Source organism: Miniopterus schreibersii (genome assembly GCF_964146895.1).
Source record: "Miniopterus schreibersii genome assembly, chromosome: X".
NCBI classification, from domain to species: domain Eukaryota; kingdom Metazoa; phylum Chordata; class Mammalia; order Chiroptera; family Miniopteridae; genus Miniopterus; species Miniopterus schreibersii.
Genome location: NC_138104.1, coordinates 16745665 through 16769543, shown reverse-complemented (window position 1 = coordinate 16769543; position 23879 = coordinate 16745665). Strand labels below are relative to the sequence as shown.

General features: G+C 44.3%; 1 protein-coding gene across 2 annotated transcripts in view; it reads left to right on the top strand.

Annotated features, from left to right (window-relative positions):
• Nucleotides 1–23285, top strand: part of SLC25A43 (solute carrier family 25 member 43) — a 33355-nt gene extending 10070 nt beyond the window's left edge. The window contains exons 3-6 of one of the 2 annotated variants that reach the window (XM_081125582.1): nucleotides 472–644; nucleotides 2090–2125; nucleotides 20954–21088; nucleotides 22040–23279. In XM_081125582.1, the coding sequence (XP_080981708.1) occupies nucleotides 472–644; nucleotides 2090–2125; nucleotides 20954–21088; nucleotides 22040–22240 (545 nt within the window). In that variant the 3' untranslated portion in view covers nucleotides 22241–23279. Of the gene's footprint in view, nucleotides 1–471; nucleotides 645–2089; nucleotides 2126–20953; nucleotides 21089–22039 lie in introns of both variants that reach the window. The other variant, XM_081125583.1, reaches the window with a different exon arrangement.
• Nucleotides 23286–23879: the final 594 nt, after the last annotated feature.

Genomic DNA, 23879 nt, shown 5'->3' with positions numbered 1-23879 from the left:
TTTATTGATTTTAGAGAGAGAGAGGGAAGGAAAGGGAGAGATGGAAACATTGATGAGAGAATCATTGATCAGCTGCCTCCTGCACACACCGCACCCGGGGATCGAGCCTGCAACTCAGGCTTGTGCCCTGACCAGGAATCAAACCGGCAACCTCTTGGTGCATGGGTCAACGCTCAACCACTGAGCAACACTAGCCGGGCTATGGTTCTTTTTAAAGTAAAATTTAATACAGTAAAGTGCTCAAACCCTTTGCAAACCATTTCATGCACTTTGACAAATGACACAGCCCCTATCAAAATAGAGCAGGTTATCATCGCCCAAGAGAGTTCCTTCCTGCTGCTTCGGTTGGAGTGAGTTTAACAAGCCCAGAGAGGGTCCTGTTTCCTTGCCCTGGATTCCCCACAGGCATTTATGTTCCCAAGCCAATATTTCCCTGGACTTCAGTAGCCTCCTCCTGGCCTTGTTTTGCAGGTGCTCTTCCTTTCTCTGCTGGCTCTCTTCTAGTTTACATGAACCTGGAGAAAATCTGGAATGGACCCCGAGATCGCTTCTCTCTCCTCCAGAACTTTGCCAACGTCTGCCTGGCTGCTGCGGTGACCCAGACCCTCTCCTTTCCCTTCGACACGGTGAAGAGGAAGATGCAGGTGAGGAGTGATGTTGGAGGGGGTGTGTGGAGATGCCTTGAAGTGTTAGTGGGTGGGTGACAACTGCAGAGAACACTGGCCCTGAGCAATGCCAGGTTTCCAAGATCGTGACTGTTCACACAAATATTACACAAACCCCCATTCCAGGGCATTTCTGCTAATAACCTCAGAGCTGTTGGCTCCAGCCCAAGGTGCTGTTTCTTTCCCATACTCTGCTTTTTTAGGGCTTTTATTACCGCCCCCCCCATGAGGCCCACTTTTCTTTCCTTTTTTGAAAATATATTTTTAATGATATCAGAAAGAGGAAGGGAGAGGGAGAGAGAGATAGAAACATCAATGATGAGAGAGTCATGGATCGGCTGCCTCCTGCACGCCCCCCACTGGAGATCATGCCCAAAACCTGGGCATGTGCCCAGACCAGGAATCAAACCATGACCTCCTGCTTCATAAGTTGACGTTCAACCACTGAGCCACACCAGCCAGGCCACTTTTTTTTCTTCTCTTCCTCATAGCTGCCACCACCCATGACATCGAGGCAGCCTCCTAGCTCCCTTTCCCTGGGGCCTCCACAGGGAGGAAAGGGTATTCTTGCTTTCGTAGCCACCCCTTACCTCAGTGAGGCGGACTGGAAAGAATCAAAATAAGCCAGGAGCTATTCAATAACCAAGCTCCAATAGTCCCTGACTCCCTTGCGAAGGAAATAATTACATTTGAAATGGGTCGCTGTCTTAGTGGGATTGGCTCTGCATTTTCCTAATTGTTACCTGGGAAACTCACATTTTCTCTATAGACTACAGAAGCAACAGCCTGGTATCCAAGGTCCCAAAGTGAGTAACTGGCTTAGCCTAGAATCAGCCAATTTTGATTAAAAAAATAAATCAGTGGACCAAGTAAGGTTGGGAGTTACAAGCAGATCTGCACATGCACAGTGAGGGCAGGCTCAGAAGAACTCTGAGGCTTCGCATGTGCCTTTAACCCTACTTGCTCTCTGTAGCCTCCCTAGAACTCCAGTCCAAGGGGTTGATATGTGTTTCTGATAAGCTGCTTGCATGTTAATTTGGAGTCAGTTGAATCCAATTTTAAATAATCAATCCCAGCTGAGTTTGTTTTCCCTCACGTCTGTACCTTGTCCCCCTGCAGTCTCAGTGGCCCCTGGCTTCCCCTCTGTGGCTTTTTTGGCTGGGCTGGACCCCGCTTATCTCAGCACGAAAAAGCCTGAAGGTAGCCCTGGCCGGTTTGGCTCTGGTTAGAGCATCGGCCCATGGACTGAAGGGTCCTGTGCTCCATCCCAGTCAAGGGCATGCACCTCGGTTGCAGGCTCGATCCCCAGCCCAGGTCAGGGCCTGTGGGAGGCAACCAATGGATGTGTCTCTCTCACATTGATGTTTCTCTCTCTCTGTCTCTCCCCCTCTCTCTAAAAAAATCAACGGAAAAAATATCCTCAGGTGAGGATTAACAACAACAACAACAAAAGCCTGAAGGTACTTATCTCAGCCTATAAACTGCCTTCAGAATAATACACATTATGATGACGCCCAATTCTGCTGCCACCCCTTACCTCAGTATACAATCGTCCCTTTGTATATCTTCTGTAAATTTTCTGTTTATGTCCATGGCCTGTTTTTCTAGGACAGTCAGCTTTTTCTACTGATTGGTACGAAGATTTTATATGTGAGAGATATTAACCCTTTGCTGTACATGACACACGTTTTTCCCAGTTTGACATTTGGCTTCTGATGCCGTTTATGCGCTGTTGTTGTACATGGTTTTAGATGTTTATGTGATTATATCTATTACTGTTTTTTGTTTCTAACTTTGCTTTTCTGTGCAAAAGGCCTACCCCGGTGCTCTGGGAGGGCAGCAAGTGCAAGCTTGAAAAGGCCAATCCCGGCATCTATTCATTGGTCAGTATAGGAGCAGCAAGCATTGCTGTTTGTCCAAAATCTCTTCGCTTTAGTAGATCAGAATGCTCTCAGGTGCCAATTAAAGGTGATCTTTCTCTCATAAATAAATAAAAAAAAAGCCCACAATCATAGGACTATTCATTTATATAGATATTGAAATACTTTTTTGTTATAATTTTTACACTTATCACTTTAACATATTTCAACTTTACCCTGGATATGATATGTGCAGGAATCACCTGACTTTTACAAAGATAGTTTACCAATTGCTTAAGGATACATCAACCTTGCCCAGCCAGCGTGGCTCAGTGGTTGAGCGTCAACCCATGAACCAAGAGGTCACCGGTTTGGTTCCCAGTCAGGGCACATGCCCAGGTTGTAGGCCCAATCCCCAGTAGGGGGCGTGCAGGAGGCAGGCGATCCCTGTTTCTCATCAATGTTTTTTTTCTATCCCTCTACTTTCCTCTCTCTCTAAAATCAATAATTTAAAAAAGGATATGTCAACCTAAAGATAAGGCCTTTCATAGTGAGAGACAGGAAGCGCTTATTTGAGATCAAAGAGTAACTATTCGGGATGCTTTGATTCAGGCAGAAGCCCAAATAGTGTTCTGATTGGAAGGCAAAAGCAGTGGGTATTTGTGAGAAAGGGAAGGGGAACAATTACATCAATAGAAGGAAGGCATTGCTATTGGTGCAGATAACATAACATAATGATGTTAATTCTAAACAATGTTTTTAAGTTTCAGTCCAGAAGTCATCAGTCCTATAGTCATAATATCTGCTTTCTTGTTTGCAAGCAGTTCTTTGGAGCACAAGTTTGCTTAGGCCCAGCCCAAAGGTTGCTTTGCCCTGTTTAAACATTCTAAGGCTTGAGGCATAAGACGTGCAAAGCAGGTTTTCTGGCATGGCAGCTCTGGCTCCATTTTAAAGTGATTCCATTTATGTTATTTTTCTTTCTTTTTTTTAAATATGTTTTTATTGGTTTCAGAGAGAGGAAGGGGGGGAGAGAGAGAGAGAGAGATGATGAGAGAGTCATTGATCGGCTGCCTCCTGCCCGCCCCCTCCTGGGGATTGAGCCCGCAACCCGGGCATGTGCCCTGACTGGGAATCAAACCATGATCTCCTGGATCCTAAGTCAATGTTCAACCCCTGAGCCATGCCAGCTGGGCTATATTATTTTTCTTAATATACCATTTTTTAAATAATCTTTTCCCCCCTGTATTCTTTGATGTGACTTTTACCACATCCTCTAGCTCTCTAATACCTTTTACTACGTGGCAGGGCATCTCCCTCCTCATTGCTCTTCTTTTCAGTATTTCCATGATTATTCATGGTCACTTGTTTCTCCTGATGAACATTAGAATTACCTTGTGATTATGAATGGAATATGTTAAACCTATAAACTTGGAATAATTCATGTAAGATATTCTGTCTTTTTTAGGAATGCCATATATGTCTTTTAGCTTCAGTCTTCTTTCTTTAGGTTGAACCATATGAAATTGTCAATATTCTACCTTTTGACCCACTCAAACGGTAATTTCATATGGTTCAACCCTTAGAAAAATTGACTTCTTCATATAGTAATCATGCTTTTTCTAAAAAAGATAGCTTCTCCCGGCCAGTGTGGCTCAGTGTTTGTGTCGACATATGAACCAGGAGGTCAGAGTTCCCAGTCTGGGCACATGCCCGGGTTGCGGGCTCGATCCCCAGTGCGGGGCGTGCAGGAGGCAGCCGATCGATGACTCTCCCATCATTGAGATTTCTCTCTCTCTCCTTCTCCCTTCCTCTCTCTCGGAAATCCATAAAAACATATTAAAAATTAAATTAAATCAAATTTAAAAGCTTCTTTTTTAAAAATGCCAGGGAGAGGTTTGTTGGGAAAGAGTTATGATATGCTAGAAGCTTTTTATTCTTTTTTTAAATTAAATCCTGGCCCTAGGAATTTCTCTTACTGTCAGGAGGGAGAATGGGCTCTCTCGCTGGTTGATTATCAGAAAATGGATGAAACAAAGGCTACTTATAGCACTGGCTACCATGCTTTGAAGATCATTTTTGGAAATAGTAGAGCCAGAGGCATCTCTCCAGCACTTTCTGCCACCTTTTATAATTTAGTGTTCCTTATGCATAGTTAAAGACCTTGAGGGGTAGGGGTAATCAATGAAAAAGGCTAAGACTCTGGGACCAATTCCAATGTGTGGAATTTTTTCCCCCCCACCAACCAATTCTCCAACACCAGCTGAGTGTCCTATAACTCAACTCAACCCTGACACTATCTACCCAGAGACAGCATCAGATCCCACAGGTTAAGGGCTCAGTTCCACAAGACAGCCACCCCCACTTCAGATGCCAATCTCCAGTTCAGGTTGTTGACTGCACTTCTGACCGGCTGGTTATAAATCAGAGGTTCCCAGGACCCTTTCCCTGGGTTTGCTTAATTCGCTAGAGCAGCTAACAGAACTCAGGAAACCAGTTTACTCACTAGGTTACCAGTTTATTATAAAGGATATTAAAGGATACAAATCAACAGCCAGGTGAAGAGATACATAGGACACAGTCCCAAACAAAGGAGCTTCTGTCCCCATGGAGTTTGGGACCCAGCACTGTGGCACATGGATGTGTTCTGCTTCGCTAACCTGGAAGCTCTCTGAGCCCTGTGCTTTTGGGTTTTCATGGAGGCTTCATTACGTAAGCATGATTGACTAAATCGTTAGACATCAGCAATTGATTCAACCTCCAGCCCCTCATCCCTCCCAGGAAGTCAGGGAGGTGGGACTGAAAGTTCAATCCTTGGATCACATGGTTGATTCCCCTGGCAACCAGCCCCCATCCTTAGGTGCATTCCAAAAGTCACCCCATTCACATAAACTTAGGTGTGGTTGAAAGGGGGCTGTTATGAATATCAAGACATATTTACCACTCCCATCACTTAGGAAATTCCAAGGGTTTTAGGAGCTCTGTGCCAGAAACAGGATGAAAACCAAATATATATTTCTTATTATAAATCACAGTATCACAGAGGGTTTTAGATAAAATTCAATGACATCTAAATATGGGAGTGGGGTTTCAGTGTTCCTCCAAAACTTGCAGCTTTCCTTTCTCCACCTGAGAGCTAGAACAATGACCTCTTCTGGGGGAATCTAGCCACCACTACATTCTACTCTAGAATATTTATATACATACAACAATGTACTATAAACTGGATTAAGATACACTAGAAGTGGGTTTTGGGGGGTAAACTTGTTAATATTTCCACTTATATAGAAACCTTCTAGATAATGCACGCACAGAACTTCAACAAAAAGCTTTAAATTAAATGCACAGTCATATGATTGCTGGAAAAAAAAAAAAATCCAAAGAGGCAATTGCTCAGTTTTCAAAAAGTATGATCAGCATCCAGTTATGAATAACGTCATAAATGTCATCCACAGATATAGAAAATGAATTCTTAAGGTTGTGGTCAAAGTGTTATTTAACAGGGGTTAATAAACATAATAATACCTTGTCCAGTCTACTTTTTAAAAAAAATTAATCCCCAAGACAGAACCGGAGGCTGCTTTTAATTGTGAACATGCATTGCTTTCTCTGGCCATTAGATGTCGCTGCAGTAAATGGAGCATATCATCGCTATCAGAGGGCATTAGAGCCAGAGAGCTAGTGATCTCTGTCCAGTTAACAACCTCCTAATCCCTGCTTGAAATACACCTTCAGTTTGGACGATAAGAGGCCTAGAAACAATAGTTGAACTCTAAACCCTGCTGGAGTTGTTTTTTTTCCTGCAAAGCACACAATCCAAATTCTCCAAGACGAGAGAGCTTTAATAACAGTCTCCCCTCAGGTGAGTGGGCAAGGTTTGCCAGCAGAATTTGCAAGGAGGGAGCTTAGCGGGGGCAGCCAAGCTGCTCTGCCCTGAGCACACGTAATGAGAACATTTGCACCCCATTGGCTTTCCTCGTCGCACCTCCTATCAGGAAGCATGTCAGGCGTCTGTTAGATAACCTGTTGGCCAGGGAAGTTTGTCAACCCCCACAGTGACTGGCCACTTTGAATGTCTCCTTCTCCTAATGTCTTTACACACACACACACACACACACACACACACACACACACACTGCCTGTTTAATGTCCCATCAAGTCGGAAGTCTCTTGAATATTAATGACAATAATCAGAAGTCTTGTTTAACTAGCTGAGCCCTTCCTTCACTGTGCTTACACTCATATTATTCCTTTTTCTTTTTCTTGACCTGGCTCCTGGCTGGCATGCTAGAGAATGGAGAGGTAAAGAAATCATGCATGTGCATGTTTTGATGGCATGGTTTCTGGTGGGAAGGGGAGTGGGTCAGCCCTTTGTACAAATAGAATGAGGTGTCCCCCACCTGGTGCGCTTTCATGGACCGACCCTAAGGCCACCCTGACTGAAATCTCCATGGCCACTCCTCAGTCCATTTTAGTTTAAGCTCTTCCAGGTATGGCCTGGCCTGTTCATCTTCATATCTCCCACAGCTGGCCCAGAGCCTGGGCCTGAAGAGGCTGGCAACACTTCATGTGTTGAGAGAGTAGAAAGGGTAAAATATTGATGGAGATTAATTTATCTGACTAATCTATGGGCTCCTAGTAAGGACCTGCGATTCCTGAGCAAATGGTTCTCTGGACAGGCACGTGAGGAGAGAGGGAGGCAGGCTGCCCTGAAAATCGAGGGAGCAGCTGAGAACATGGGGCCTCCTGAGAGCATCAGGAGGGAGGCACCAGGCACAAGCGTGGTTCCCGCATAACTCTGCCTGCCACCCTCCCCTGTTGCCCATATTACATGTCACCATTTCATCAAATATAAAACTGAGTGTCAGCCGGTTGCTTTACACCCCAGGGGACTTTGACCCCATCAAGCTCACAAGGTAAGCAGGATTGGGCCAGGTCAGCATTTGAACTGAAAGCACATAAGATGAAGGACAAAGGTAGTCTCCGAGTGGCACAGCTGACCGGGCAGAATACACACAGTACCTGAGTGAAGGGAGGCCCCGGCCTGTTCAAACACAGATGCTAAGCCTGACCCAGATGCTTAACACCTCAGGCTGCCTTTGGTCAGCTGGACACTGTGGCCTCGCCAGGTGCTCCCAACGCGCCCCTCCCCCACATGGGGTTTCTCATGCTCAAATCCACACCTGCATCCCTGCTCTCGCATTGCTGGACATTGCCACCTGGCAATCACCGCCCCACTGGCACCTCTGACTTAATACATATCAAACTAACTGCTTCCTCTGAGACTTTCTTCCCAGGGCTTTCCATTTCAGTGCCATCATGCCCCCAGTTACCCAGGCTGGAAATCCACAAGGGAGCTTTGAGTTTCCTCTTCCCCAACCCCCAATCAACCCTGAGGCCAATTGGTTCTTCATTCCCAACATTCCCAACGCCCCCACACTGGTCTTTCTCTTTGTCACTGTCCCTGCCCTAGTCAGGGACCTTGTCAGCTCATACCTAGGCTATTGCAGTAATCCTCCAATTGGCCTCCAAGATTAATTCTAAAAATGATCCTGGAACAATAATGTACCAGGCACTGTGCCAAGTGCTAAGTGCTCTATGCTCATTATCTTATTTCATTCTTACAACAACCCTAAGAGGTGGATACTGTTCCTATCAAGCCCATTTTACAGCTGAGAACACCAAGGCATTGAAAGCTTCTGTAGCCTGCCCGAGTTCACCCACCCAGTAACTGAGCTGAAATTTAAGACCAGGTAGTTTGTCTCCAGGAGCAATAGTCATGTCAGTCCCTCCAGCCCAGCTCAGAGCTTCTTCCAGACTAACTTTCTTAAGATCTGCCTGTGTTGTCCTTTTTTGCCCCCAGAGAACAAAGGCTGAGCTCCTTGGCCTGGCATGCGGCCCTCACCAATTTTGCCACCCTCGTTGCACAGAGGCATTCCATATCGGGAGCTGCAAAATCAAACCCTAGCAGGGACTTGGAAGTAACATGAAAAAAAGAGAAAACCGGGAAGCCAGATAACATACATTTGCCCCCTAAAGAATAGGCTTTCAGATGTGTTCTGAGCCACCCAGGCTTTTGGCTTTCAAAAGCATTCTGGAGAGCTAACTGCGCTGTGCTCACAAACTGTGATTAGCATCTAAATGTGAATAGCAGGCAGGGATAAAGCAAGCCAGTGGAGGCTGTGGCAGACTCCCCTTCTCCAAAGGACGGATGCCATTTAGAAATGTGGGCGCAGTTTTTCCAGGGAGCCTAAGATCCAGATTTTCCCCCCCTCCCCCTAAAGAATAAGTGTGTTTCACATTTCAGGCACCTCTGCCTGGAGCACGTCCCTTGTGACCCCAAATAGCACATATCTGTTGCTTTTGTTTGACAGATGAGTGGGCTTTCCCCACCCCCAAAAGAGCTACCCCATCCCGACGGCTAAAGGCAGGTGTTTCGCCTTTGTAGAGGCACAGCGGGGGTGTTCCAGACCGCTGCAGAGGGGGTGGCGAGGCAGGAAAAGCCAGTCAGCTAACGGTGTGCTTTAGTAATAAAATGGAAGATGCTGCGTTTTCACTGTCACCCCTGCCCCTCCCCCCCCCCAAGGGCACTGTTACTTTGTGGGATTTTTGTGGGTGAATGATGCTGTTAGTCTGCGCGTGCCCTTTGACCCAGCCAACTGAATTTTCAAAGCACTTCTGCACACGCCCCCACTGCTCCCATTTCTCCTCCACCCTGTCGGAGCCACATCCTGAAGCCTCCTCTCACCTCCTACGGCGGGAGCCTCCTTCTGAATGCACGTAGCATACCCTCCCTATAGCTCTCGTAGGCCCGTGCAACATGCTTCCATGGGCTATAACCTTCTATGTCACGATTCCCTCTAGACTATGAGCTCTTTGCCTTTGAGACGTGTATCTTACACATTCATATATCCTCACAGTGGGTTGCCTCTTGTAGCAGGCACTTGATACTTGTTTAAAAATGAATGAAGCTCAGGGCTGGCTTCTGGGAGGGATCTCACTGTGAGTACAGAATCGAACCTTAGCTGCTGCTGGGCGAGCTCCAAGTCTGTGTGCTTGTCCCTACCCAAGTGGAAGGAAGGACAGCCTGCTCTGAGGGAACCTCTGCCTGTCCCCCGCCTATAATCCTCGCCCCGATAATGCAGTGTCTTCAATCTCCTACCTCAGCAGTCAGTCGGGTTCTGTTTATCTCTGCCCAAACCGCAGTTAACCTTTCAAGAGAGGCAACTATGCTGAGAAGACAGAGCAAAATAAATCGTGAAACCATTTGGATGTACACCCCCTCTTCAGTGCAACTCGCACTTCTCTGTGCGGTGCCTGGAAGTGCTGGACAAGTCATAGCGTCATAGAATTTGTATTTTGTTAGTTTCTTGATTTCAGTAAATGTGACCTGATGTGAATGAATGTGTCTAAAGCTGTGCTTTCCTTGGTGGAGCGCTTCTGTCGGGGGGAACGATGGGGACAAAATATGGCAGGAGGAGGTAATGAAAGAGTGTTCCCTGGTATTCGAAAATTATAATAATACATCTACCATTTATTAGTCCTTTAATATGGACAAGGCAGTTTATGATCCCATTCCACCCTCTTTACAGACCCTACGAAATGAGTAAACACTGTTAGGATTCCTATTTTCTAGATGAGGAAATGAGGCACAGAGAGGGTGAGTAACTTGCCTAAGAGTCACATAGCTGGCAGGAGGTGGAGCTGGGATTGAACCCAGGTGTCTCCTTCTTCAGGCCCATGCTTCTTCCACCAGAAGTACAGGGGCTTGTTTACATCCTAGGCAATTGGTTCATTTTTTATTTTATTTTTTTCAGTTCTTTTGCCCCAGGCTTGGGAGTAATGGAAGAAGGAGAAGAAAACCTAAACTTGAGAATTGGGAGCTCACAATGTGGGGCAGAAAAAGAATTTTACTTCGCCCTAGCCAGTTTGGCTCAGTGGTTAGAGCATCGGCCCAAGGATTGAAGGGTCTTGGGTTCGATTTTAGCCAAAGGCACGTACCTCAGTTGCAGGCTTGATCCGCGGCCCAGGTCGGGGTGCTTGCAGGAGGCACAAATCAATGTGTCTCTCTCACATTGATGTCTCTCTCTCTCTCTCTCTTTCTCTCTTTCTCTCTTTCTCTCTCTCCTTTCCACTCTCTCTGAAAAGCAATGGAATAAAATATCCTCAGGTGAGAATAAAAAATGTAATAATAATAATTATTATTATTATTATTACATAACTTCTACCCTTCTAAGTTCTCCTGGCTGGACTAATAATCAAATTAACATGAGACAGATTAACAGGTGAAAATCTATTACATATGTACGTTCAGGGGTTCCCTAAGAAGCTGAGACCTCAGACACACTAGGCAGTTGAGGCTTATGTGCCATTCTGGACTCAGGGGAGGGAGGCAGGGGTCTGGGACTTCAAAGGGAAAGTAGGCAGTTCACAGGTAAATGAGAAAGAGCAAACATGTGGTGAACAATTTCTTGCTGGGCCACCCAGAATCAATAACACGTATAAGAGAGTCTAACAGACTTTGTTAGATTGCTAGGGTTCGCCCAGCCTGCCACATTTAGTTTCTATTATGATGCTAATAGCTCCCTTCGTTTAAGCAGGATTTTCTATCTGAATTCCTTTAGGCAGGTAAGGGGGAGGGTCAAATGTTCTTTCTGAGTGTTTCATTTCTTAATAACCAGCTTAAAATAGTCAATATCCCCCAAAGTATATTTTGGAGTGGCAAACTCTGCTTCCCCTCACAACTGCAAGAGCACTTGAAAAAACAAAATAGTGTGCAAGCTCAGAAATAAGCAAGAGCCTGGCTCTGGCCAGGAAATGGTTAACTCAAGTTAGAAGGCGGGGGATCGTTGGAAAAGCGGGCTGGGGGGGGGGGGGCTTGCCTTATTTAGTCCTTGGCAGCCTGGCAATGGAAGGCTTGAAGCCGGCAGACAGAATGAGGAGCATTGATCCGTCAGCAGCCACGGACCTTTGGCCAGCCACAAACTGACCACGCTGCTCAGGGACTGGAAAGAAAGGCCGACTGGCTCTCTGAGCCCCTGGGGGAGAGAGCGGGTGAAAAGCCCCGAGAGGGAAAAGGAAATCGTGATCATCACACCTGCTAGGAGGTGCTAACAGTGCCAAGTTCTCTGCCTTGTTCAAGGTTTCTCAGTAGGAACAGAGCTCTACTTCCCAACAGACCAGCTTACCTGACTTGAAGTGCAAACACTGCTGGGCTCTAGGCTGTCAGGGTCGTGGGAGAGGGTGGGAACATTACCTTCAGCTTGTTGCATTTTCAACTCCCTGTTGTCATTTTACTTTTGGGCCTGCCCCTTTGGGGACTGACTTCTTCTGCCTAAGTCAGTGGCATTGCCTGGCAGTCTGAGGTAGATGTCTGGATATCCCTCAGGCGAGGTGGCTTTGTTTGAGAGTCACTGTTAAGGTGTAGGGAAAGGAAAATGCTTCCCTTTGTTTTTTTCAAAAAGTATAGCATGCCCTAAATATGTTAGGGATGACAGTTGTTGATCATGGAAACGTGACTGTCCCTAGAGGGTAGAGGGCAGGCCAGGAGAGAGGAAGGAGGAGCCTTCTCCATTCCCCTCTCGTTGAGTCACTCTGCCCTTTTCTCTGGACCTGACCTGGGCTTACTCCTTTGAAGAGATAAAGCCTGGGAATCAAAATGTCCTAAGCAAGCTTCTTTGAGCTCCAGCTAAACAGTAATAGCAGCTAAGGTGGGAATTTACCCCTCTCCACTCCCAGCCTACCTCCACAGTGGGGGTGAAGAGAGAGGTAGGGGAGAGGGAAACAAAGCCCCAGAAATGGCCTGGGGTCAGCCAAGAAAGACCCCCAGCTGTGAGCAGACGTGTGCAGTTGCTGTCAGGAGATGGCTAGAGCTTGCTGACCCCTCCCCGCTGGCCTCCAGCCACTTTTAGAAATGAGATGGAGGGTACCTTGGAGGCGGCCTCGCTGCCTACACCCACTTCTGTGGGAATTCCCACTGCAGCTTTAGAAACCAGTTTTCACCTTTTTTTTTCCCACGTAGCTGTTGCTTGTGTGTGTGTTTTAACTGCCAATTTGTACTTCTTTTATTTGTTTATCTATTTACTTTATTGGAAAGTATTACAGATATCCCTCACCTCCCCCTTCCTTTGCCCCCTCCACCCAGCCCCTGCCCCACCCCCTGCCCCACCCCCAGGCCTTCAACACCCTATTGTCTGTGTCCACGGGCTGTGCATATATGCATATAAGTTCTTTGGTTATGGCTGTGTGTTTGTCTTCAAGCTTCAATGGGCAGAGTAGCTCCATGGTCAGGGGTGTGGACTTTGGCCGCCAGCTCTGCCCCTTACTCCTGCATGGACCTGGGCAGGCTGTGAACCCGCCCTGAGCCTCATCTTCCTCACCTGTAAAGCCCGGTGAGAAGCATAGTGCCTCGCTCCTGCGTGGAGAGGGGGGACTGAATCGGGTTAATGCAGACACCGAGCCAGGCACAGGATAATAGTCAATAAAGCTGAGGCACTGTTTTTATTGTTCTTGAAGCATCTCTTCAGAATCTACGCATGGCATTGAAGGCCTGATTAGAACTATAAAAGCTGGTCCAGGTGCGGTTCTATGTTTCCTGATTGCTATAAATACACAGATGAGTTAGCATCACTAAACCTCAAAAGACCCTCTATCTCCATAGATAATGGCAAGCTGGGAGGGTAGGAAAGTTAATTATTCATTTGTTGGGCTCCTTTAAAAGGCATTTACCTAGAGGCCACCATGTGCAAGCAACGCATGTATCTGTATAGTCTCGGCCTCCTGGAAACTGTCATCTTCCCAGTCTTTTCCCCCACCCTTCCTGCCCCATCTCATTCCCAATCAAGGTGACACTAAAAGTTGGCTCTTCCAACTGCTGCTGCGAGCACCCCACCGGCCTCCTCCTGGGCAGCTCCCGCAGCTCCGCTCCCTTGCATCTCAATTGCTTTCTCTAGCCTGGCCCAGCTGCACTTTTTGTTTCCCACCCCACCCCCCACCAGCACGCAGGAACTGACTGTCTTCTCTTTCCAAGCAGAATACTAACCTGCTGTCCATTTGTTCACTGCCCCCTCCCGTATCCCGGGCCCTCCTCTGGCTGCTGCTGAACCAGGGGGCATGCTCTTCAGCCTGGATGGAGGGGAGGGGATCTTCTAGGCGGGCCATGCTGGGGGCAGCTGTCTGCACCCAACTTTTGAGGACATTTCCACTGCAGAGCCGTAGTGCCTCCCAGCTCTGAGCCCCTGGCTCTGCCAAGAGAAACTTGGGCCCTGGGCTGTGCGGTTCACAGTGCAGAAAGGTCCTTTTACTTCAATGCTATTGGTTTTGATTATTGAGGGGCTGCCAAATGACAAAAGCCTCCACCACAACTGCCTTCCAGGCAAGTGTGTCCTCAGATGGTTTGGGAACTGGACAGTTTGGTTTCTGACTTGGGTCCCATATGTCCTCGGAAGATAAAGTTGTTTCCAAAGAACAAGCAAAAGGTTCTGAGCTCCTGTTTGCTCCAACTAGCAGACTCTTTTCTTCCTTTTGTCTCTCCTTTTAAGTGCCTTTTTCAAATTGACTTTATTTTCTTAGAACAGTTTTAGGTTGACCTCAAAATTGACAGGAAGGGGTGGGGGATGGGTGAAAAGGTGAAGGGGAATATGAGGGACAAACTTCCAGCTATAAAATAAATAAGCCCTGGAGATGCGGTGTACAGCACGGGAAATATAGCCGGTAATATTGTAATAACTTTGCACAGTGATAGATGGTTAATAGACTTATCATGGTGATCACATCGTAGAGTATATAAATGTCAAATCACTATGTTGTACACCTGAAACTAATGCAATTTTGTATTTCAACTTACTTTAATTTAAAAATTTGTTTTGACCTGGCCAGTGTGGCTCAGATGGTTGGGCATCGTCCTGTGCACCAAAAGGTCACCGGTTCGATTCCCCATCAGGGCACACGCCCTGGTTTTGGGTCAGATCCGCAGTTGGGTTTCGAGCAGGAGGCAGCCGGTCGATGTTTGTCTCTCACATCAGTGTTTTTCTCTTTCTCTCTCTCCCTTCTTCTCTCTCTAAAATCAATAAAAAACGTTTAAAAAACTTTTTAATTGAAAGGATGGTACAAAGACTTCCCACATACTCACTGCCCACACAATGCATTACCCCACCAGAGTGGTTACATGCTACAATTGAGGAACCTACATAGATATTTCATAATTTACTTTAGGGCTTACTCTTGGTGGTGTACATTCTGTGGGTTTGGACAAATGCATAATGACATGTATCCGTCATTATAGTATCATACAGAGTCTTTTCACTGCCCTAAAAAATCCTCTCCTCTGCCTATTCACTCCTCCCCTCTCCCCCAAACCCTGGCAACCACTGATCTTTTTACTGTCTCCATAGTTTTCCAGAATATCATATAGTTGGAATCATACAGTCTGTAGCCTTCTCAGATTGGCCTTTTACTTTCTTTTTTAAAAAATTATTCTTTTTTTATTGAATGTATTGGAGTGATATTGGTTAATAAAATTATATAGGTTTCAGGCGCACAATTCTATAATACACCATCTGTATATTGTATTGTGTGTTCGCCACCCCAAGTCAAGTCTCCTTCCATCACCATTTATCCCCCCCTTTACCCTCTTCTACCTCCCCCCACCCCCCTTCCCTCTGGTAATCACCATACTGTTGTTTGTGTCTATGAGTTTTTTTCTTAATCCCTTCACCTCTTTCACCCAGCCCCTCAACCCCCCTCCCCTCTGGCAACCGTCAGTCTGTTCTCTGTACCTATGAGTCTGTTTCTATTTTGTTTGTCAGTTTATTTTGTTCATTAGATTCCACATATAAGTGAAATCATATGGTACTTGTCTTTCTCTGACTGGCTTATTTCACTTAGTATAATACTCTCCGGGTCCATCCATGCTGTCACAAAAGGTAAGATGTCCTTCTTTTTACAGCCACATAGTATTCCATTGTGTAAATGTCCCACACCTTTTTTTTTTAATTCACTCATCTACTGATTTGGGCTGCTTCCAAATCTTGGCTATTGTAAATAACGCTGCAGTGAACATGGGGTGCATATATTCTTTTGAATTGGTGTTTCAGGTTTCTCCAGATATATTCCCAGCAATGGAATCACTGAGTCACGAGGCAGTTCTGTTTTTAATTTTTTTAGGTAACTCCATACCGCTTTCCACAGTGGCTGCGCCCAGATTGGCTTTTTTCATAGTAATATGCATTTAAGTTCTCCTCATGTCTTTTCACGGCTTCTTTTTCTTGCTGAATAATATTCCATTCTCTGGATGTACCACGGTTTATTTATCCATTCACCTAAGGACAACCAAGCACATCTTGGTTGTGTCCAAGCTTTGACAATTATGAAGAAAGCTGCTATAAATATCCGGGTGCAGGTTTTTGTATGGACATAAGTTTTCAGCTTATTCGGGTAAACACCAAGATCTAACCATCTAATCAGCACAACTGCTGGATCATATGGTAAGAGTATGTTTAGTTGTGTAAGAAACTGCCCAACTGTCTTCCAAAGCGGCTGTACCATGAATGGCATTCCTGTTGCTACACGCCCTCTCCAGCATTTGGTGGTGTCGGTGTTCTAGATTTTGGCCATTCTATTAGGTGTATAGTGGTACCTCATTGTTGTTTTAATTTGCATTTCCCTGATGCAGGTGATGTGGAGCATCTATACATATGCTTATTTACCCTCTTTTTATATTCTTTAGTGAGGTGTCTGTTGAGGTCTTTGGCCAAATTTTTAGTCAGGTTGTTTTCTTATAAAGTTTCAAGAGATTTTGTTTTTGTTTGTTGTTTTTTTGTAAATTTTGGATAACGGTTATTCATCAGATGTGTCTTGTAAATATTTTCCCCAGTCTGTGGCTCACCTTCTCATTTTCTTGATTAATGCTCTTTTAAAGTCATGTACTCTACCTTTTGCATTGCTAACATATGCATATAATACAAAACCCCAAAGGTGCACAGAGTATACATTGAAAAGTCAGTCTTCCCCAACCTTCGTCCCTTAGCCTACAAGTTCTCTGCAGACAACACTGTCACTTCCACTTACTTACCTGAATCTTTCCAAAGATGGTCTATGCAAAGATACACAAACATGTGAATTTATTTTTTTGTTTTTAGATAAAGAGCAGCTTATTACATATACTCTGTGCACCATTTTTTTTTTTTTTTAACTAAAAGTGTATCTTGGAGATGTTACATATCATATCAGTCTAGATGGAGCTGCCACATATTTTAAAATGGTGCCATAGTATTCCATAGTATGATGTACTATTTATTTTTTAAAATATTTTTTATTTTTCAATTACAGTCGGTATGCAATATTACATGAGTTTCAGGTATACAACCCTGTGATCAGACATTTATATAACTTATAAAGTGATCACCCTGATAAATCTAGTACCCATCTGACACTATACATAGTTATTACAATATTATTGACTATATTCCCTATGCTGTACTTTATATCCCTGGGACTGTTTTGTAACTACCAATTTGTACTTCTCAATCCCTTCCCCTTTTTCACCCATCTCTCCACACTACCCCCCCATCTGGCAACCATAAAAATATCCTTTATCTATGAGTTTGTTTCTGTTTTGTTTGCTTGTTTATTTTGTTTTATAAGTGAAATCATATGGTATTTGTCTTGCTGTGCCTGACATTTCATGTAGCATAACAGATGTACTATTTTTTTAACTAGCCCCGTGTTGGTGGACATTTAGATTATTTCCAATTTCCTGCTGTTACTAATAATGTTACAACAAAAAAATCCTTATAAAATATATCAGTTCCTACATGGGCAAATACATCTGTAGAATAAATTCCTAGAAGTAGGATTGCTTTGGTCAAAGGGTGGCTTTTATATATTTATAAAATATTGTTTATTTCAGTACTCATGGAAAGAATGAACAACCTGAAATGTCGCCTTGCTGGGAGACCTCTGTGAAGTTTATCACAGAAACCATTGAGTACTTGGCTTTGAAGTATTTGTCTTTTTTTTGACCTACTGCAAGTTTATTCCTTCTTTCCCTCAATATGTATTAACATACTGCATATCAGAAATGTTGGTAGGCCTTAGGGATAAAACCACAAACAAGGCAGACATGGTCACTGCACAGTTCCAGAGGTCGGGTTGTGGCAGGGAGTACACATGAAAGAAATAATTATACACCAAATCATTACATAGTGTGTCACATGCCATGAAGGAGAAGTACAGGGTGACCAGAAGTGCTTACTAGGCTGCCAACTTTGGCGATCTGAGAAGACTTCCTGGAGGAAGTGGTATCTATTCTGATCAACCAGACAGACTCAGCTAGGCAGAGGAAATGGCAGGTTTGAAAGCTCAGAGTCAGGAAGGAGCATACATTAGGGCCAGCAGCATGGATTATAGGACCAAGAAAGGGCCTTCAAGGTCATTTCATTCCAATCTCCTAACTTGACACGTGAACAAACTTAGGTTCAAAGAACTAAACGACTTGGTCAAGGTTATACAGATAGTGGCAGAGGTGCCCTAGCTGGTTTGGCCAAGTGGTTAGAGCGTTGGCCTGAGGACTGATGGGTCTGGGGTTTGATTCCGGCCAAGGGCATGTACCTTGGTTGCAGGCTGGATCCCCGGCCCAGGTTGGGGCACGTGCAGGAGGCAACCAATCAATGTTTCTCTCTCTCTCTCTCTCTTCCACTCTCTCTGAAAAGCAGTGGGGGGAGGGAAGTATCCTTGGGTAAGGATGATAGATGATGATAGATGATAGATGATGATAGATGATAGATAGATGATAGATAGATAGATGATAGATAGATAGATAGATAGATAGATAGATAGATAGATAGATAGATAGATAGATAGATGATAGATAGATGATAGATAGATAGATAGATAGATAGATAGATAGATAGATAGATAGATAGATAGATAGATGATAGATATAGATAAAGGCAAAGCCCGGACTAGGACCTGGCTCCTCTGATATTTTTCAGATGGTGCTATGCAGCAAAAGCAGCATGCCCATCCTGGGATCTATAGATCTAATCTAGACATCTATGGGATCATGCAGAGGGAGTGTTTAAGTTCAGGTCCTGTGACTAGCAGCCTAACATGTTTGTTTCTCTTTACTAGTAAGATACAGTTTGGGCAAATGGCAGTCTAGCATTCCAGTCTAGTGGGTTGGTTTAGTCGTCAGCAGACTTGTCTCTTCTCCAGGCTTAGATAATAAATAATAATATTAATAATGGTGGTTACTTATGTAGTGCTTGCTATATGTCAAATGCTGTTCTAAGCATTTTACATGTAGTTCATTTAATCTTGACAAGAACCCTATAAGGTAGATATTATTATTACACCATTTTACAGATGAGGAAATTAAGCTCAGAAAGGTCAAGCCATTTGCTCAACGTCACAAAGCTAGTGAGTGGCAAAGCAGGGACTCAGTCCAAGCAGTCTGGCTTCAGAGCCCATGTACTTTTCCCAAGGACTCTCAGTATCAGCAGCCAGTTAGTAGACTCAGGTCTGAGCCCCCAGCAACTTTGGGCCTACACAACCCTGGCTGCACATCAGAACCACTTGGGGAGCTTGCCAAAAATGCTGATGTCCAGGCCTCACCCTAGGTCAGTTAAATCGCAGTCTCTAGGAGTGGATTCCAATCATTGATGGTTTTGAAAGGCATCCCTGGTTAGTCTAATATGAAGCTAAGGGTTGAGAAGCACTAGTTTATAGCCTTACCATTCCTTCTTCCTTTGGGTGTATTTTAGTTCAAGCTGCTATAACAAAATACCATTGTTTAAGTGTGGCTTAAACAATACTTACCTCTCACAGTTCTGGAGGCTGGGGAAGTACAAAACCAAGGAAGCAATAGATTGACTCGGTGTCTGGTGTGACCCCACTTCCTGGTTTGTAAACACCGGCCTTCTTGCTGTGTCCTCACACGGTGGTGTGAGAGAGATCATATCTCCAAGTTCCTCTTTATAAGAGCACTAATCTCATTCATGAGGGCTCCACTCTCATGACCTAATCACTTCCCAAAGGCCCTATCTCCAAATACTATCACACTGGGGATCAGGGCTCAACATATGAATTGTGGGGGCCCGTAAACATTCAGTCCATAGGAAGCAACCAGCAATACATGTTTTCTTTAGTGTTGTGAATGTCAGTTGGGTATGACACTTGCAGAGAGGCACCGATTCACACCATCCCACGAGCTCTAGTCTTTGCATAAATAGTTTATTCAGTGTACATGCTACGGCAGCCACGTTCAGCGCGGATGTGTGGTAACAAGCGTATCAAGAGCTACAATAGCATTCTCCGTGCTGGGCATCAGAAGGCAGTGCAACTTAGTGGTGTAGAGCTTCGTTTTGCATCAAACAGACCCAAATTCAAGTTGATGCTTTGTCCCTTCTGTTCTGTGATTTTGGAGATTTATCCTTTCACAGACTCCATTTTGTCATCTATAAAATCAAGCTAATAAGATAAAAATTACCTATTTCATGAGGTTTTTGTGAAAATTAAATGAGCTGGAACATGTAAAGGACTCAGTGTAATGCCTGACACCTAACAGTAGATATTGGCCATTTTTTTACTTCATGACCATTCATGTAGCTTATTTGAGCCTGGTCACAGGTAAACAGTTGTATTTGGGGGAAAGCTACTAGTGACGCTGATATTGAGGTAAATTTGGTCTGACATTATGTGCAATGAAGGATGTTAGGCCCTGAAGAGCTAGAACAGTGAGGAAGGCCCAGTACCTGCTCCCCTGAGCTCTCTGGCTGCAAGGCCAGATATTATACCTAAATAACTCATGCCAGAAAGACTGTGCCACAGCAGAGGTCTAAACAAGAGGATAAAGCCCTAGCCGGGTAGCTCAGTTAGTTAGAGTGTCGTCCCCTTGCACCAAGGTTGCTGGTTCAATCCCCGGTCAGGGCACATGCAAGAATCAACCAATGAATGCATAAATAAGTGGAACAACAAATCGATCTCTCTCTCTCACTCTCTCTCTAATCAATAAATTAAAAAGAATAAAATTTGATGTCTTTGTATCTATGAGTCTGTTTCTATTTTAAAAAAATAAATAAAAATAAGCAAGGGGATAAATCAGTTAAGACAAGGAAACGGGGGCACTTAAAAAAGATTAAGGGCATGGGAGTGTGTGTTGATCATGTCCAGAAGGCATAGGTTGGGAAGGAACGTTAAGGGTGAAGTTGAGCCTGTCCCAAATGGCTGCTTCCTTCCAAGCAAAATAAGCCACAAATTTGCCAGCAATGTGTCATGACTTTACTGCCCATGGAAAAAGAAGAGCCCTGTGACAGCCATTCTTTGCCATCCTCTTGGCCAGGAGCATGGCATCCAGAGTCCAGACTTGCGACCCTGGCTACTTTGACTAAAACGTTTATTTCCCACTTCATCCCATCTTCTGTTTCCTGCCAGGCTCAGAGCCCCTTCCTCCCCCACTGTGGAGGAGTAGATGTCCATTTCTCAGGAGCCACAGACTGCTTCCGGCAGATAGTGAAGGCCCAGGGAGTACTGGGGCTCTGGAGTGGATTGGCAGCCAACTTACTGAAGGTGAGAAGAGTGGTCCGTCTCTACTATTTCTCCGCCTCTTCCAGTTCTAGCCTGTTCCTTTGCCGCTCCACATATAGTTGGCATGGAAATGTCCCCTCTAATACTGACGGTAGCCCAAGGCCCAGAAGTGCAGCCTGGCTGTCATCCCTGAAGAGAGAGGACCCTGTGCAATGTTGGGGCATCTGATACCCCATGCCCGAGGAGCTGACTGTTTAATGTAGAGGTTCCTACCATGGGGGTTCATGGACTCCCATGGGGAACCTAACCCCCATCCTAAAATTGTGTGGAAAAATGCAGATGTGTGTGCATATGTGCCTCTCTCTGGGGAAAGGATCCATAGCTTTCATCATATCCCCAAAACTCTATGACCAAAAAAAGGTTAAGAACTCTGGACTGCCCTGGCCGGGTGGTTGAGTTGGTTAGAGCATTGTCCTGTACACCAAATGTTGTGGGTTCGATTCCCAGTCAGGGCACATACGTAGGTTGCAGGTTTGATCCCCAGTCGGGGTGCATGTGGGAGGCAGTCCATCAATGTCTGCCCCTCTCTCCCCCTCTCTCTCTCTTCTCTAAGCATATCCTTGGGTGAGGATTGAAAAAAAGAAAGAAAAAAAACAAAACCTCACATATTACATTCTTTGGGGGGAAAAAAAAAAAGAACTCTGGACTAACCTTGTACTAATTGACACATAAATGGTTCCAATCAAGACAAGCATATATTGAAAGGAAGAGTCACATCATCTACGTGGATATTAATCCAGACCTGTGCTTCCCCAGCGCCCTTCGACTGCTCTGCCATTCCCCACCCCCACCTGCCATCTGATTCCAAAAAGAATTACCATGTTGTATTATCCACAGCCTTTAACTCAGTTTACCCAGACTCAAGTTGACTGCAGACACACTGACACTTTCTTTCTAAGATTTTAACATGGTTTTCATTTTATTTTTAAACAGATAGTTCCATATTTTGGAGTTATGTTTGGTACCTTTGAGTTCTGCAAGAGAATCTGTCTTTACCAAAATGGTTACATTATGTCTCCTCTGAGCTATAAATTGACCCCAGGGGTGGATCAGAGTTTGAAGCCCCAGGAATTACGGGAATTAAAGAAGTTCTTCAAAACTGGAAAACTAAATTCTAGAAAACCAACTCTTTAAAACTGAGTGGATCTAGAAGTGCCCTGACTGGAGGCGCGGCGCAATCATGGATAAATGTAGGTTCACAATTGCATGTGTGGAGTGAGGAGAGGGTACTCCTGTCTGCTACTCTTGGAAATGAGAAGAATCAGCCATACGCCACCTCTGAGCTCCAAACTGATGTCCCTGGGAACCTGTACCATGGGAAGGTTCCCCAACATGACTGTCTCCCTTATGGCATTCCGCCAGGTTTTATACCAAAAGCTAGCAGAAATGATACGTGTTATTTACACAAGACCAAAGAAAGGACATTGCCGTGACACCTCAGAGCAACATGTAATTGAAGTAGCTGAGCAGGGACCATGCCATGTGCTCAGTCACAGGGTCACAGCTTGTACTAACCCACATAGGCCTAGTGATGCTCAATTTGACCTGAGACTTCCTAACAGAATCGCTCTGGAACTAAGAACCTCTGCTGACTTCCGAGTGTACACACCACAGTGTAAATTATGCCTTATCAGAAGCTCAATGAAGATGTTTAACATTGAAAAGGTACGACTATCATAGTTGAACCATCCTTTATTTAAATTTGAAGCATCCCAGGCTTAAATCTTGTGTTTCAGGAAGGCAGTTTTTATCATGACTGCTTAATTATGCCCCAAAAGGCCTTCTTCCAACTGCAGTCATGTACAGTTTAAGTGGCCTGAATTCTCCGCCTTTTTAACTTGCTTTGCAAGCCTACCCTGAAAATAAATTATTTAGTCAACTTAAGTTATTCTCACAAGATGTCCCAGTTGCCTAGAAGGATCAAATAGAGCATTGGATACACATACCAAAAAAAACCATATATAACTGAAGAAACACTTTAAACTAATCATCTCTACCAGATTTTTAAAATGTCACATTTTGGATTGACTCACCTTGGGGATTCTATGTTGTTTATATAACTCCATGCGAATAGTGCCTATCTATGCATTAAAAAAATTTAATATTATGATACCAAGTTATATATATACACAAGCTTTCAGTATGCTGAAAGTATTTTTCCTTATTAAATTTATTTTTGAAATAAAAATGATGTGTTGGTCATTTATTACTAATCTGAGTTTTAAAACGGTGGTTAAATATATACTGGCCAAAATCTTTCAACTCTAAGAACCTTGGTCTACTGAAATATACCAAAATAACTCATTTTTCCAGTTGCCGTGGCAGCTAGTGTTTTATGGCGAATAGCAGTTAATAGACACATGAAAATCTCATCTGTAGCCCAATCTGTTAGAGTTTGGAGGGTGGCAACTCTTTACCCAGAGCAAACAGTTCGTCTGTTATTCTTTATTTCCCTTGAGGTGAACAACTTTTTCAAATTCTGAAAGCTGCAAAAAAATTTTTTTAAACTAAATCTAAAATCCTAACTTCAGGTTACTTACCTCATATCATCAACACCTTCTGTGCATTCTTCCACAGGTGTGATGAAATAGCTAAGCTCTTGCTATTGCCACACACAGGAATGTTTTCTGAGCAGCTGTATTGATTTTTTTTTTTTTTAAATGAAGGAAGGAAGGAAAAGCAAATGTCTCATTTTTATAACTTCAAAACAACTCTTAAAACTCTAGCTCTGTCCCTGAAATGAACTTGCAGCTATTTGCATTTTCTCAGCAGT